This window comes from Myotis lucifugus, unplaced genomic scaffold (assembly GCF_000147115.1).
Source record: "Myotis lucifugus unplaced genomic scaffold, Myoluc2.0 scaffold_7, whole genome shotgun sequence".
Taxonomy (NCBI): domain Eukaryota; kingdom Metazoa; phylum Chordata; class Mammalia; order Chiroptera; family Vespertilionidae; genus Myotis; species Myotis lucifugus.
Window position 1 is genome coordinate 8,797,120 of NW_005871055.1, and position 14,950 is coordinate 8,812,069.

A 14,950-nucleotide genomic window follows, 5' to 3' on the forward strand; every position below is an offset into this window, starting at 1 on the left:
AGGAAACAGGTGGATTGGATTTCCAGATTTTTCTGCCAAGGGTAGATTTTCTTTTTTGCTAAAGTGTACATCATATAAAGTGCAAATAAAAAGTGGCATTTTCTTGTGATAAGTGTACATTTTTAAGAGGGTGGAGATTTTAGCTTGCCTTTTTCTCCTTAGGTATTATAAATTTATCACTAAAGGAGTTTGGTAATAAACTACAGAAGTGTTAGGTGGCTGTACAAACGAAAGCATAGGTTAAAAAAAGTAACATGGTAAAAGCAGGAAATGGGAAAGCCTCGTTTTACTGACAGCTAAGTGTGGGTTGTCCCAAAGTATCCTGGCAACCATACAACCAAGCAAACCACTTGCTTGAAGAATTTAAGAGTAGTAAGACTTGACAATAGAGAAAACAATCTGTCAGCTACTATAAAGTACAAAGTAATCATTAAACATTAATGCTGTCCTATCTGTTCACATGAGGTAAAGATACCCTATCTCCCAAAGAATACTTAATTTCCTTGTTTAGAATTCAAGGAAAACAAGAGTGAGCTTATCTTAGAACTGCTCTCCGGTATAACTTACATCTGTCATAGAACAAGACATTTCTTTGAAAGCCCAGAGTGTCTTTACCCCAGTCCTTTAATTTGGTTGAGAAGAGATAATACAAGGGAAATAGGAAAAAAAGATGGCAATGCAATTTAAAGTACAGAAGAATCACTGTAGTTAATGAGAAGAGTCAAGTTAACCTGCTAGTTGAGGTAATGGCTGTCTCATCCTTAACTGACAATTTGTGATTGAAATTGCTAAAGGGATCATAAGAAATGACAATGTTTCTCTAAATCTTAACCACTGCCATGAGGATTCAGTGGATAAGCGGTCTGGGGAGGAGGAGTACTTTTCTGCTCCCAGTATTTTTTTTTTAAATTGAGATTTACAGTAGCTTTTCATGGAGAATTTTTTATGGAATACAGGAAAGGGATCTTGACACCTATCCTTATATATTGTCAGTTTTTCTTAAACTGTCTAGTTTCTCATCTGTTGCTTTTTTTATTTTGTGTACTGTAAGTTCCCAAGCAACTCAAATTTGCAAACACAACTATGGATACACTATTTGCTTTACAGTAGTTACCTGGAAATCTAGGTCTTTGTTTTTTTGTTATTTTCTCCTCTCTCCACTTAATCATATATAACTAGCAACATTTATGGTTATAGTTTGATTTACAAGTTCTTAAGTTTGTGGCGGAAGGTTTGTAGCCTCTAATCTGAGGCAAGGGAAGAATGAGTGGTCAGAAACTGGTCACTCTGAATGTGGGAGGGAAGATATTCACAACAAGATTTTCTACCATAAAGCAGTTTCCTACCTCTCGGCTAACACGAATGTTAGATGGCAGAGACCAAGAATTCAAGATGGATGGTGGCCAGATTTTTGTCGACAGAGATGGTGTTTTATTTAGTTTCATCTTAGATTTTTTGAGAACTCAACGGCTTATATTACCTACTGATTTTTCAGACTATCTTAGGCTTCAGAGAGAGGCTCTTTTCTATGAACTTGATCCTCTGGTTGATCTCTTAAACCAAGAACTCCTGCTACAGCCAAGACCTGCTCTTGTGCAGGTGTATTTCCTAAGCCGAAACACTCAAGCTTTTTTCAGGGTGTTTGGCTCTTGCAGCAAAACAATTGAGATGTTAACTGGGAGGATTACAGTGTTTATAGAGCAACCTTCAGCACCAACCTGGAGTAGTAACTGCTGCCCTCCTCAGATGACCTTACTTCCACTGCCTCCACAAAGACCTTCTTACCATGACCTGGTTTTCCAGTGTGGCTCGGACAGCATTACTGATAACCAAACTGGAGTCAGGTATTTTGTACTTTGAAGCATCTCTCTTCTATATCAGTTCCTGATGTTTCCCCTCAAAACTGAAAGTTTCTCATGCCTACAACTTTTCTTGGAATAAATTATGACTCAATGTTTTGGGGTAGCCAGTAGAGTTGGGCAGAATGACCAGATAATTATGTCCAAACTGGGGTACTTTTCAGAGTGAAAGAGGGTTTTGTTATTATGTGGGACAATAGGAATAAACCAAGACTGTCCAGGGAAAACTGGGACTGTGGTCACTAAAGTTGTAGGAAGAAATAATTTTATAGAAAATGTTCCATTGCTAGTAAATTTGGCTTAGGAATAAAACTTTTTTTTTAACCCCTAATAATGGCTGGGATATAGTAAAGGCTCAATCGTTTATCCTGATCTCCTCATACTTTATGTATATTTGCTTTTTCAGGCCTTATGATTTGACTACTGATTTTTCTCCATTCTACTTTATTTTTAAACACCATTAAGGCAGATAATCCATGGCAAATCTGGTATCCTTTTACATCTTTGGCACTCTTAGACAACTCAAACTATTGGTATAGGCTGTCAGTATGTTAAGGATAGTTGCTCCTGAGTCAATTACTTTATCCCCCTACTGTTCTTGACTGGACCCTATGGCTAATTTCCACTCTGCTGTCAGTATCTTTTTCCCCCTTAAAATTATCTTGTCCCACCATTATTTTACTAGCTGTGAAAATTGGCTTCGATTTTCAGGAGGAAGAAAAAGTCTCCATATTTTTTTTTTACATGTAGTATATATAATAAAAGCATAATATGCTAAATAGACCAGATAGCCGATCGACCTTCCAGACAAAGCCGCAGCAGCAGGGGCCGAGGCAGACGCGGTTAAGGGCGATCAGGCAGGCAGGCAGGCAGGCAAGCGAGCAGTTAGGGGCGATCAGGCAGGCAGGTGAGCAGTTAGGAGTTAGGGGCAATCAGGCAGGCAGGCAGGATAGTGGTTAGGAGCCAGCGGTTCCAGATTGCGAGAGGGAAGTTCAAGGGGTCCCAGATTGCGAGAGGGTGCAGGCCGGGCTGAGGGACCACCCCCCCGCCACCCTGTGCACGGATTTCGTGCACCAGGACTCTAACATAAAATTACTTTTTTGGGACATAATGGTAGGCATATTTGGGGATATTTTCTTAACTTCAGCAGCAGCCATCAGGAACTACCAATGTTTGCCCATCCACAAGACACCCCTCGGTCTTGCAACTGGGGAACACTGAGCAGTATAATTCTTAACTTATTATACTTCATAATTCCTGCCCTTGCAAAGAGGTTGAAATGTCATTTTGGGAGAAGAGAGCCAGTTAAATTAATAGGCTGATTGTGAATAAAAGTAAGACCCTCTCATCTCAAATGGTTTTAAGATAACTCTATGCACAACATTCTTTTTGTTGGTGGGGCACTAACATAAATAGAGAGGAAATGACCAGTTTTTTGGTTTTTAAAATTTGAGTGATTAAGATCTTTGAGTATCCCTTTTGTAAAAGGGATCCTAAGGAAACCTAAGAAAAAATGGTGTTATTGGTTTTAAGAAGAAACATGCAAGGTAAAAAATGATATCCTGGAAATACTTAAATGCTCTTTAAAAACTATGCAGTTGGAGAAAATAATTGTAATCTTGAAAAACAAGATTAGAAACTCAGGTTGGGATATCCTTGCATGTACACAGTATCAAGTGGTTTCCCCTTTGTTATTAAAGTGTTTGTGTTTTAGAAATATTACAAAATTTTTTCATCTTAATGTGAGAATGGTATTAAACTTCCAAAATAGATAATTCCCAAAACAGTAGCTAGTTTTAAAAGTTGAAAGCTTTTTTTCATCCCCAAATAGTATTCTTTTCAGTTGAAGTTCAGAATTTTTTCTATCCCAGAATGTTTGATTTTATTTATTTTTACTTTATAGTGCCGTTTTCAAAGTAGAGACAGATAACCTGAATAAGGTGACATTATTGGGATTTCAGGTGACTAGATGAAACCTCCAGGCTTAAAAGATCCACCTTAGATGACTGCCTAGCTGGCAATCATTTTTATTTCTTGCTCACTCCCTGGTCTGAATCTGTCCATTCAGTTGTTTTTTGAAGGTGGGAAGTGGAGAATAAGCCTGAATGGCTTCTAGGAGTCTGGTGTGTCATCCAGTTGTTTGGTATGTTCCACTAATGTAATTTACCTACTCTAAGTTTTGTTAACCTGACAGGTTGCTCAGTTATTATCTCTCAAGTTCACAGTACTAGAAATACTTGGCTTGCATCTTGCAGATGTGGTAACATTATCAAGCTCAAGTTATGGTCATAGGATTCTAGACCATAGAATCCCAGTAGCCTTTTATTATATCTCACTTTTCCTTTTTTTAAACTGGGTCAAATGGAAAAGTGTAACTGCCTTTTAAGTTTTTAAAATACGTTTTGTTTTCTATTTCTCATTGGTTTCTTCTATCCTTTTCTGGTGCTGTGAAACTGTCATTTCTCAATTTGGCTTCAGAGGGAATTAAGTACTTTGGCTCAGTGATTTCTTGCAAGTGCATTCCACTTTGTTATAACCTATAGTATACTATTTGTATCTTTATTTTGTGAGATGCTCTAGAACTGTTTTTCTCGTTGAAAAATGTTCCTACGCTATATAATTAAGATCTGGCACTTGGGGGTAGATGGAATGATTTACTAAGGTTAAAAATTTACTATATCAGACATAATAAACATTTTTTTAAAAATCCTCACCTGAGGATATTTTTAAAGTTGCTTTTGCAGAGAGAGTGGAAGGAAGGGAGAGGGAGAGAGAGAGAAATATTGATGTGAAAGACACACATCGATTGGCTGATTCCCATATGCGTCCCTACCAGGACCGGGGCCGAGGATCGAACCTGAAACCCAGGTACATGCCATTGTCCAGGAATGGAACCTGCAACCCTTCAGTCCGTGGCCTGACACTCTAATCCCTGAGCCACACTGGCCAGGGCAATAAACATTTTTTTGATATGTACTTTGTAGTTTTACAATTCTTACATTTTATTATTGAATTGCTTTCTTCGCCTAGAATGAGCTTTAGAATGTGAACTACAATAAGCCACTCTATTTCAATCATAATTAAAAGGCTAGAGATGTCCCTAAGGCTCTTTTTATCCCATAAAACTGCAGATAGTTTAGGTTGCAGCCTAGAACTAATTTAAGTTGGCCTCTTCTTCCCATCTCATAAACAAATGGTGGGAGGACACAAAGACATAAAAATACCCTTGATGATAAATAAAGGAGTAATACAGCTATATCTATTGAATATGTTATATTGACATTATTAAAGCCAACATATAACCAACCTGAAAAGTTCAAATACATTTTTCTATAATTATTTAGATTGGTTCTATCAAGTTTCCCAGGAAATAGGCAGAGGCTTTTTGACCCCATGTTTTGCTTTGCAATATTTAGACAGTTATTGAGTAAAACTTGACAATAAAGTCTTCTTGATATTTTATATCTGCAAAATTTACCTGGAGAAAATGTGTTTGATAGTAATAAGTCATAAAAGAAAATGTGTAATATCAGTGCTGAAAATGTGTAATATCAGTGCTGGTAAATTAAATCTAGGGGGAAAATTGTAAACGTATAATGTTCATTAAAATGACTAAATCAATTAATTAAGTTATTTAATTAAAACAATGTTTAGTAAATGTAATTGTTTGACCAAATTGTTTGCTCCAGAAAATAGTTTCTCAACGAAAATCCATCAGTGCCAGTTACATTCCTAAGTGTAGAATTAAAATGACTTTGGAAATCATAGTAAGATATCTATTTTCAGTACCCTGAAATTACTGATGTGGATTTATAAATGAAGTGTCAAAACAAAATCTGATGAAAATGGGTATGATGCATTTATGAGTGGTTATAAGTCAAATTTATGTGTTTAGTTTTGCTAGTTATTAAAGGGATGCTTTATAATTAAATGTGTGTTTGTTTTGTGTTTTTTTTGTTCTAGGTATGTTTCTATAAAACCTGATAGTCGAAAATTGGCCAATGGAACTAATGTTCTCGGCTTACTCATTGACACTTTATTAATGGAAGGCTTCCATCTGGTTGGTAATAGAACAGTATCCTCTGAAGACAAAACTGAATGCTATAGTTTTGAAAGGATAAAAAGGCCTGAAGCTCTCGCCATGAACAAAACTGTGAAACCAGAGGCTGCCATCATGCCAGGGCAATCTCAGAAAAAGAAATGAGTTTTTTGTTCTCTTTTAGAGTAAAGGGAAATTGCCATTTTCTTGTCTCCTGCCATGCCATCTCTGGGCAACCACACCTCAACAATGCTTAAGCCACTCTAACTGCTTGCTGCTTTCTGAACAACACTGTGCACTTGGTGCTTTGCCACATATTCCTTCTACCTTCAATGCCTCTTTCCATTTCTCTTTTTCATGAACATTTATATAGCTTTCAAGAATGGATTCTGGAATCATGCTGATTGATTTCTAATCCCAGCTTAATCACTTATTAGCTAGATGGCTTGGGCAAGTCATTTAACCTATTTGTGCCTCAACTTCTTCATCTATCAAATGGGGATAAAAATATATATATTTTATAGGATATATGAAAATTAAAGGAGATAATATACTCAACATATTTCCTGGGATATGGTAAGCACTCAGTAACTATTAGTGATGATGATGATGAAGATGGCTCCCTTTCCTCTGTATGGACTTACACGCCATTATAAAAACAAATTTTTCTCACTTGAATATGAGCTTCATCTACTCAATAGTGTTAACATTACTATGTGTAAAGTACTGTGCTAAATATTTAGTGAGAAGAATAATATATGTTACTAATTAGCATCTACATTTGATCAAAACCTTTATGAATAACTTCTACTAACATTTAAATCAGCGGTTCTCAACCTGTGGGTCGCGACCCCTTTGGCGATCGAACGACCCTTTCACAGGGGCCGCCTAAGACCATCCTGCATATCAGATATTTACATTATGATTCATAACAGTAGCAACATTACAGTTATGAAGTAGCAACGAAAATAATTTTATGGTTGGGTCACAACATGAGGAACTGTATTTAAAGGGCCAGAAGGTTGAGAACCACTGATTTAAATACACATATACTTTGACTTAGTGATTCCTCTTGTAGGAATTCTTACATATGTATCATTTTAAATAGGATAAACATTTAGAAGAGGAATCATTAAGTCAAAGAGCACCAAGTACTTTGTACATAGTAGGATTAAAAAACCACAGAGTGGAAGCAGTTGAGCACCATTTTAAAAAGTACAATTAATTCATTCAAAAACATCTGTTAAACATTTGTTGGACACTATACTAAGTTTTCAGGATAAAAAAATAAGAAAGAAATTATTCTCAAGGAGATCACATTCAACTGATAATCATCATAACAGCAAAAGATTAGAAATACACTCAAAGTTCATCAATAGGGAATGGGTAAATTATGGTTCATACAATGAAATACTATGCAACTCTTAAAAAGAATAGAGCAGCAGTTCATAAACTGATAAGGAAGGATTGTCATATTTATAAGGGGAAAATGTGCAGAACAATGTATAATGTTGAAAAAGATATATTTCTACTTTATAGTTTCCATTTGTGAAAAAATATACTCATTTTCTTATATATCCATGAAATTGTCAGCAAAGATCCAGGTCACCTGTGGAGAGGGAACTGGGTGAGTGGGGTTTAGGCATAGGAGAAAGGCTTTTTTTTTCACCAGACCATGTAAAAGTATTAGCTATTTTAAAAAAAGGAAGAGCCATACCTGAAAGACAGTATGCAGAGTAAGGGGGACTCTTATGGCATATTATGGCCCATTACCTCCCATTGACACAAATTTTACCATCCTTCCTGTGAAACTCCTCCACTTAGTAAAAAAAAATGTATTACAGACATTTCTAGTAATTACTTACAGATTTGTGTACTAGGTTGTAGGGAAGAAATAATTTTTTAAAAAAATTTCCCAACAGTATCTGAAAAGATTATGTCTATTATAAAAGTGCAAAATACTTTAAGACTAGTAATGTTAAGGTTAGCAACTGAAAATAATGACCCAAATAAGAAAAAAAGCTTTATGAACCAAGTGTTTTGATTTTGGTGGCATTCTCTTTTCTGCAGAAAAGCCAACTTAGTTGTTTTAGTGCGTCATCTTAGTTTTGGGGATGATGTGTTTGGTCTGGTTCCCTTGCTAGCATCATATTCTAGGGCACAATATTTCTATTCTGTTAAGTTTTTGGCATGTATATGATTTAACCAGTTGAGTATAGTTGACATGGTTATATATGTAACACTACTTAATTCTCTATAGTGTTTTGCTAGTAAGATTATTAAAAACTGATAACTGGTTAAAATACTGAAACAAAAAATATTGTAACTGGAAATATTTAAACTGCTATTAATGTGTTTAGTCATTCACATTTGCAGAAAACTAGTTTGATGAGAAATGTTCTTATTAATGCACTAATAGAAACATATTACCTGTGGAAACATATAATATACATAACATTTATTAATTCATTCAATAAATATTTATTGGCATCTGCTATGTGCCAAATACTATTCTGGACATTGGAGATACTGCAAGGAACAAAGCAATGCCTTCCCTTCTAGAGCTTACTATAAATATAACTCATAACATTGACAATGGGTTTAAATTAAAATAATTTGTCTTTTATTAAATAGTGTCTAAAAGTCATGAGTTCACAATGTAGAGATTTTTTAGGAGACAGACTGCTACACTTAAAAAATGTTCATTATAGGGAAGTGACTTTTAGAGTGGATTGATTTTCTTATTTTAGTAAATATTTTAGAGATATCATATCTGGAGACACATCTGTCAAGATCACTTCAGTAAGCCTCTGGTGTTCACTCCAAAATAGAGTGGGACTCTGTGATTGGGATGTGAAGACATGCAAAAAATTGAGTCTTTTTTTAAGAAAGGGAGGCAGGCAAATGTAGTTAGAAGGAAACAGTGATATGTTTAGATGCACCACAGGCAAATTAAAAACTTGCTTGCCTTCGAAAAAAAAAGACTAACATTTTCATATGGGCACCACTTAACTCTTAACTTCTTGAATGAAATGATGTCAATTTTCTTTTCAATTATAAGAAAATAATGGCAGAAGTTTGTCTTGGCAAACCATGCTGAAAACTTTGTTCATCAAATCATATACACATATCAATCCATCTCATATACACAAGTATGACTCATCACAATGACATGTTAATGTTTGTCAGTCTTAACTGTACCATCAATAGTCGGGCCTCCCTTATTATCCCACTTCTCTTTTGTTTCAGCTTTTTTCCATCACCCAGTTTCATTTCTGATAAGGCACTAAAGATTTTAGCTTATTCTTGAATCTCCTTAATTTACCTTATAAGCAATTGGAAGTTTTCCCTACAAAGATTTTCTGAAAAGAAGCTCTAGTGTTGAATTTTACTCTTGGATTTAATATATGTCATAATTAGAAAGAGTTCAGAATTAATTTGAGCTGCTTTGAAAATATATCTAAAATCAGGAGCCCAAAATAATATAAAATGGTCAAGGGAAAGCAACTCGAGAAATACATGGCTTAGGGAATAATTGCTGTTTCTAATTTGTCTTGTATACTGTTTTCATCTGACAAACTTCAGCTTCGCTTTGTAAGCTTTTGTATTGATTCTCTATCATAAATAATAGAAATGGTCACATCACCAGAGACCTTGCTGGGGGGATAATAAATGACTTGGTAAGAGCCCTCTAAATCTCCCATATGCTACTGTTATTTTTCCTGTGTTGGGGAAGTTGATTCTGTAACAGCAAATTTAGCAATGTAGAGCCACTAAGGAAATTTTTTTTTTAAATTTAGGAATTTTTATTACCTTTCTGGAGCCAAAGAAGCCATCAAAGAGAGTAATGTGACATCAAACTTAGTGTTTTAAACAAAACATAATTACCAGCTTTGCCACAGAACTACACCTAAAGAATTATTTGGCCTTCTAGTGGACCTACTAGAGAAGAAAAGTTCTGTACAAATTTTGCCAAAAATCTCAGCATCTCATAATTATTGAGCTTAGAAAATGCCTTAGTATTTATCTAAACTATGAGATAGATCCAACCACATGTCTTTAAATGGATAAAAAGCTAACACCTTACATGGGAAATGAGTAGTAAGCATGACATAGAACAAAAAAGCAATAACATGCAGCAAAATAAATAAGACTATGTTCCCAAAGCTAAAATGTGCCTAAGACTTGTCTAACCAGAGAGAGCTTTTAGGTAGGCAGCATTCTGCACCTGCAGATTTCATATCAGTACCTCAAAACCAGAAAACATTACTTTAAAGAGGCTTTTTCCTCTCAGTTGAGTTAAACATACCAAATATTCAGTGTTTCTATTTCATGTTATTCTCCATTTTCACACTCTGGTAAAAATTTGGAATACCTTTGGGTTCCCAAGATGGAAGCCAAACAGGATAGGTTTGTCTTACCCTTCTTGTAAAAAGAGACCCCGAGAAATTCTGGCTGCAATGTCTGAGGTTCCACAAATTCTTTTAAGATGAGGATTGGGACTGTGCTTTATTTCCCCCACAGTGCTGGACATACAACAGTCCAAACTGAACTGAACTGAAAAATTCGGAATGCTACATTATCAGTGAACAGGCACTAAAAACAAGAATTATAGTAGATTCAAAGATGGATGAGGATACTTTATGTAAAAAGTCTGAAAGACTTGATTCAAGTAAAGACTACAGAGCATTTTTCTATTAGATGTTTTCTTGGGTGATTACAAAATGAGATGAAAATATTGATGTATATAGAAATACTAACTAGTTGAAAGTTACACAAAAGTATACATCTAATCAGTACAACAGCCCACCTAAAACGAATATACATAACTTGCTAATAAAAAATACAATGCTACAAGAGTGCTTAGTAATTTAAAAAACATTAAAGGAATATAAGTTCAGAATGAAGGTTACATGACTATGATTGATATTAAATCTTTACTTACCTCCATAATTTAGTCATGAAAAGACAGAAGTCAGTAGATCAGACATGTAGATTAGATGTAACTAGGATAGAAATACAGGGGGAAAAATAGTTCCCATTTCTGGATAACCTGACTGGAAGTTCACTGAACTTGGATTAATCAAATGGTTCAAGGATAGAAGTGAATTAGTCTAAAGATCCTGGTATATGCCCAGAAGACATATTACTGAGTTTTTAAAAGGTTGTTTGGAAGCACAGATGAACATTTTAGGTTTCCTTACATTTCATTAAAATAGAACATAAAAAAATCAACTAAAGATGTAGAATAATATGGTATTTCTGTCTAACGACATGTGGCTACTTTACAGACAGGTAATCGCTAGGTAAATAGGAATTATACAAAACAATGTTTAGTTTCTAGAAAACCAAAATATTTGCTTTTAATTAATTAAACAAGTTTTAAAACTGTTTTCCCTTTGGTAACTTTTTAAACACCTGCCTACAATTTAAGCAGTACTGAGTTCCTATTTGATTATTTTTGGCTAACCCTTTTCTTCAGAAGCAAGCCCAATTTAGGGTAAGGAGGAGGAAAAGTTCCAGATCTCTTAGAACCTTCATTTCCTCTTAACATGTTTCTCCATCAAAAACAAGTATTCAAATAAGGAATCTCAATTATCTAAACCATTTTTGGCCCACTCTGGAATTTCTTGTTATACCACCTTTGAAATGCTACAGTTGTACTCTTGAAAAACCTGTCTTCCTGGTTTTCAAATTTCTGTTTATTATTACACTTCTTCAGCCAGAATGCCAGTTCTTTGTGCTGTACTGTTTCTTGAAACTAGAGACCAGTACATTTCCCACAATTCAATTATTTGCCTTTCCATTTGCTAAATTAAAGCCATGTCAATTTTACAAAGTTTTAATTGATTGAATTATTTGGATTTTAAATTCTCAATTTCATTCCTTCAATCTAATACTGGGAAAGATCTTTGTTTTATTAATGGAAGTAGAGGTTAAGGTTCAAGAATATGAACACATTTTAGTCATTGACCCTCATAACTGATTTTCTTACAGGCATAATAAGCTTGAGATATGACACTCCAAGAAAAAAATGAAGAATTTTAATTCAATTTTGGAAATGTTTATTTAAGATTACATACTTAGTCAAATAATTTATTTACATAAACATGTGTTTACATATTTAATTTATTATTTTTAAAATATATTTTTCTTGATTTCAGAGAGAACGGGAGAGGGAGAGATAGAAACATCAATGATGAGAGAGAATTACTGATCAGCTGCCTCCTGCACACCCACTACTGGGATCAAGCCTGCAACCCGGGCATCTGCCCTTGACCGGATCCAAATCTGGGACCCTTCAGTCCGCAGGCCAATGCTCTATCCACTGAGCCAAACCGGCTAGGACTACATATTTCTTTTTAAAGAAAGGGATCTTGTCCACAACAAAGAGCTTCAGATAGCTTGTCCACCCTTATCAGCTTTATGTGGATACTGACAAATTTACCTCTCCAGAATGACTTTTACATAGAATTCTCGTTCTATATATTCACAACCTTTAATCGAAGCATTTCAAATGAAATTCCTGCATATTGTCTTAAATTCAGTATGACAAAAATGGGACTCAGCATCTTTTCAAACCAGCTTCTCAACTGTCCACTTTCAATGATACCATGATTGTCTAGTACAGAACATTTATTTTTTGACACCACCCTTTTATCCAACTCATTGTGATGTTCTATACTTTTTCCTTTTGAAATATCTTTTATTCTTTCATCTCCATTCTCATTGCCACTATTCTGTCCGGGATTTCTTCACTCCTAGATTACTAAAATAGTCACATGCCCAGTTTCCTTACCACTAGACTTTATTTCTTAGAATCCTTCTATATATAGTACTGCCACATTTGATTTCCAAAAATTCCATTACTTTGTCAACTTCCACTGTTATTTCAAGATGCTGGGTTATGCTAACTTCATGCCATATCAAGACTAAAATCCTCTAATTGGTTTTCCAGGCAAAGGTCCAATAACTTAATAATGTAGTTATCCAAATTCATGTAACCTTTTGTCTAAGGTTTTAAGACAAAGGTTTCAAGTTATTGCATTGTATTTTGACTTAAATTCTCACCCACAAACCAGTCCTCTACTTGACAACTCAGTGTATCTTAATTTACAAGCATACAGACCACAAATTACAAAATGAAGACATTTTTTTTTCTATCGAGTCAGCAGAGACAATTTTCTAATCCCCCTGTAATTCCCAAAAGATACTTACAGATTTGTGTTGAGGGATATCTCAGTGGCATTTATTGCCCTTTGCTACAGTGGTCTATTGTCAGAAACTGCTCAGAACAGACAATGTCTGTAGCTTCCAATCTCAATCCTTCCTTCATGTGCCTTAGGTGTCAAAATATATGCCTAGAAAACAGGTTATAAAGTAAATCAATATACGGGGAAACTGCTTTGCCATAGGAACCATTATTTAATTGCTGGTTAAATTCCTGACTTTTGACTAAAAGTTAAGTATAATTTATACCTAGATTCTGGAAAAACATGTCCTATAGATTTTAGATAAAAGCTTGGGGCACCTAATTTTTAAAAAAAATCACATTATGATAACAATGAATGCAATTGCTGCATATTTGATCCACAATTTTCTTTGCCTTCTTAGATTTCTTAAACATTTTTTTTGGTGTAATTTAGTCTAATAAAATTATCCAAAGTTTCTAAGAAAAGCTATTCTACTCAATAAGATAGCTCCAGTAAGAAGTCAGAAGCATACCATTTTCTTTAGAGACTCACTTTAAAGAACTGCAGCCGAGCCTGGCCAGTGTGGCTCTTTGGTTGAACATCGAACTATGAACCAAGAGGTCACGGTTCTATTCCTGGTCAGGGCACATGCCAGGGTTGTGGGCTCTATCCCCAGTAAGGTGCTTGCAGGAAACAGCCGATTGATGATTCTCTCTCATCGATGTTTCTATCTCTCTCTCTTCTCTTCCTCTCTGAAGTCAATCAAAATATATTTATTTTAAAAAGAACTGCAGCGGATACTCAATACATTTGTTTTTTTTTACTATGGTAATGTTATTTCTTGAAAAGTGTTTTTTAATGTAAGGACTTTTCTTTCTACTATAGTCAATCTCCTCAGACACACAAAGGCCAACAGAAAACAAACTATATTCAGAAAGCTTTAGGTGATGTTAGATCACTAACAAGCCTCAAAAAGGAATATTAAAATTTCACCGGTCTTCCAACTATTCATACCCCATCCATAGGTTTCTGACTTTAAAATTTTTTAAAAGGACACTGTAAGGTAGCTAAAACTTGAGGTATGAACGTAAATGAGTAGTATAGAATGAGAAGAACCTCAATATGTGGTAAAAGGCAGAGAACTCCTAAACTACCAGGAAATGAGCATTACATTTATCTAGCTGGTACTCTTTTCAGAATAAAAGCCATTTCTGCTGATTTTCAGCACTCAATTGTCATTTATCAAACACCTGCTATGTTAGGCTGGCAAAGTACATAATAAAACATGATAGTCCCTGCTTATAAGGGACTATCATTGTTCTAAGGTATAGAAGCACAAAAGAAAAATGATATTTGTGGCTGAAGAGGAAAATGAACTAGGAAAATTTCATGCAGAGAATAGAAAGCCTAAGATTTAGAAAGTTGAAGATGAGGGAAAGGACATTGTAGGAGTAGTTAACTTGAGCTAAGGCTTGGATGCAAATTAGAATGGTTTGGAAAAAGAATGTTTCTATTTAGCTTAAAAATACTTTGGTATTAATTCACAATCATTCCCATAGTGGTAAAGGTCAATCTTACTAGGGCAAAAAATATCCTGATAGAATTTTTCTCTGCAACTTTTTCAATATTTCTAACTTGATTTGCTTAGTTAAAAGCCATAGATCCTCTAATGTTCCAGATAAAATTGTTTAATGTAAGCCTAGATTTCCTTCCAATATTTCTTTTTTTAAATCCTCACCTGAGGATATGGTGTTGTGTTTTGTGTGTGTGTGGTTTTTTTTTTTTTTTTTCATTGATTCTAGAGAGGAAGAGAGAGAGAGAGAGAGAGAGAGAGAGAGAGAGAGAGAGAGAGAGAGAGG

At 34.9% G+C, this 14,950-nt stretch overlaps 1 protein-coding gene and 1 long non-coding RNA gene across 2 annotated transcripts in view; one reads left to right on the plus strand and one right to left on the minus strand.

Moving 5' to 3' along the window:
• Nucleotides 1-168: 168 nt before the first annotated feature.
• On the plus strand, nt 169-6,576 carry KCNRG (potassium channel regulator). The gene is made up of 2 exons (XM_006083553.3): nt 169-1,844; nt 5,823-6,576. Exons 1-2 carry the CDS (start codon nt 1,264-1,266, stop codon nt 6,061-6,063), a joined length of 822 nt encoding a protein of 273 aa, XP_006083615.1. The 5' UTR covers nt 169-1,263; the 3' UTR covers nt 6,064-6,576.
• A 2,440-nt stretch (nt 6,577-9,016) lies between these two features.
• LOC102442415 overlaps nt 9,017-14,950 on the minus strand; it is a 78,833-nt gene continuing 72,899 nt past the window's right edge. Inside the window, exons 3-4 of the long non-coding RNA XR_002827564.1 lie at nt 13,117-13,259; nt 9,017-10,904 (exon numbers count right to left, since the gene is read on the minus strand). This is a non-coding gene — a long non-coding RNA (uncharacterized LOC102442415). The remainder of the gene's footprint in view (nt 10,905-13,116; nt 13,260-14,950) is intronic.

What these genes read in the sequence shown, in the direction of transcription:
- KCNRG (XM_006083553.3), top strand. Translation starts at nt 1,264, where the DNA reads ATGAGTGGTCAGAAACTGGTCACTCTGAATGTGGGAGGGAAGATATTC. An exon ending in GATAACCAAACTGGAGTCAG is followed by an intron (nt 1,845 to 5,822) that starts GTATTTTGTACT and finishes TTTTTGTTCTAG; the next exon opens with GTATGTTTCTATAAAACCTG.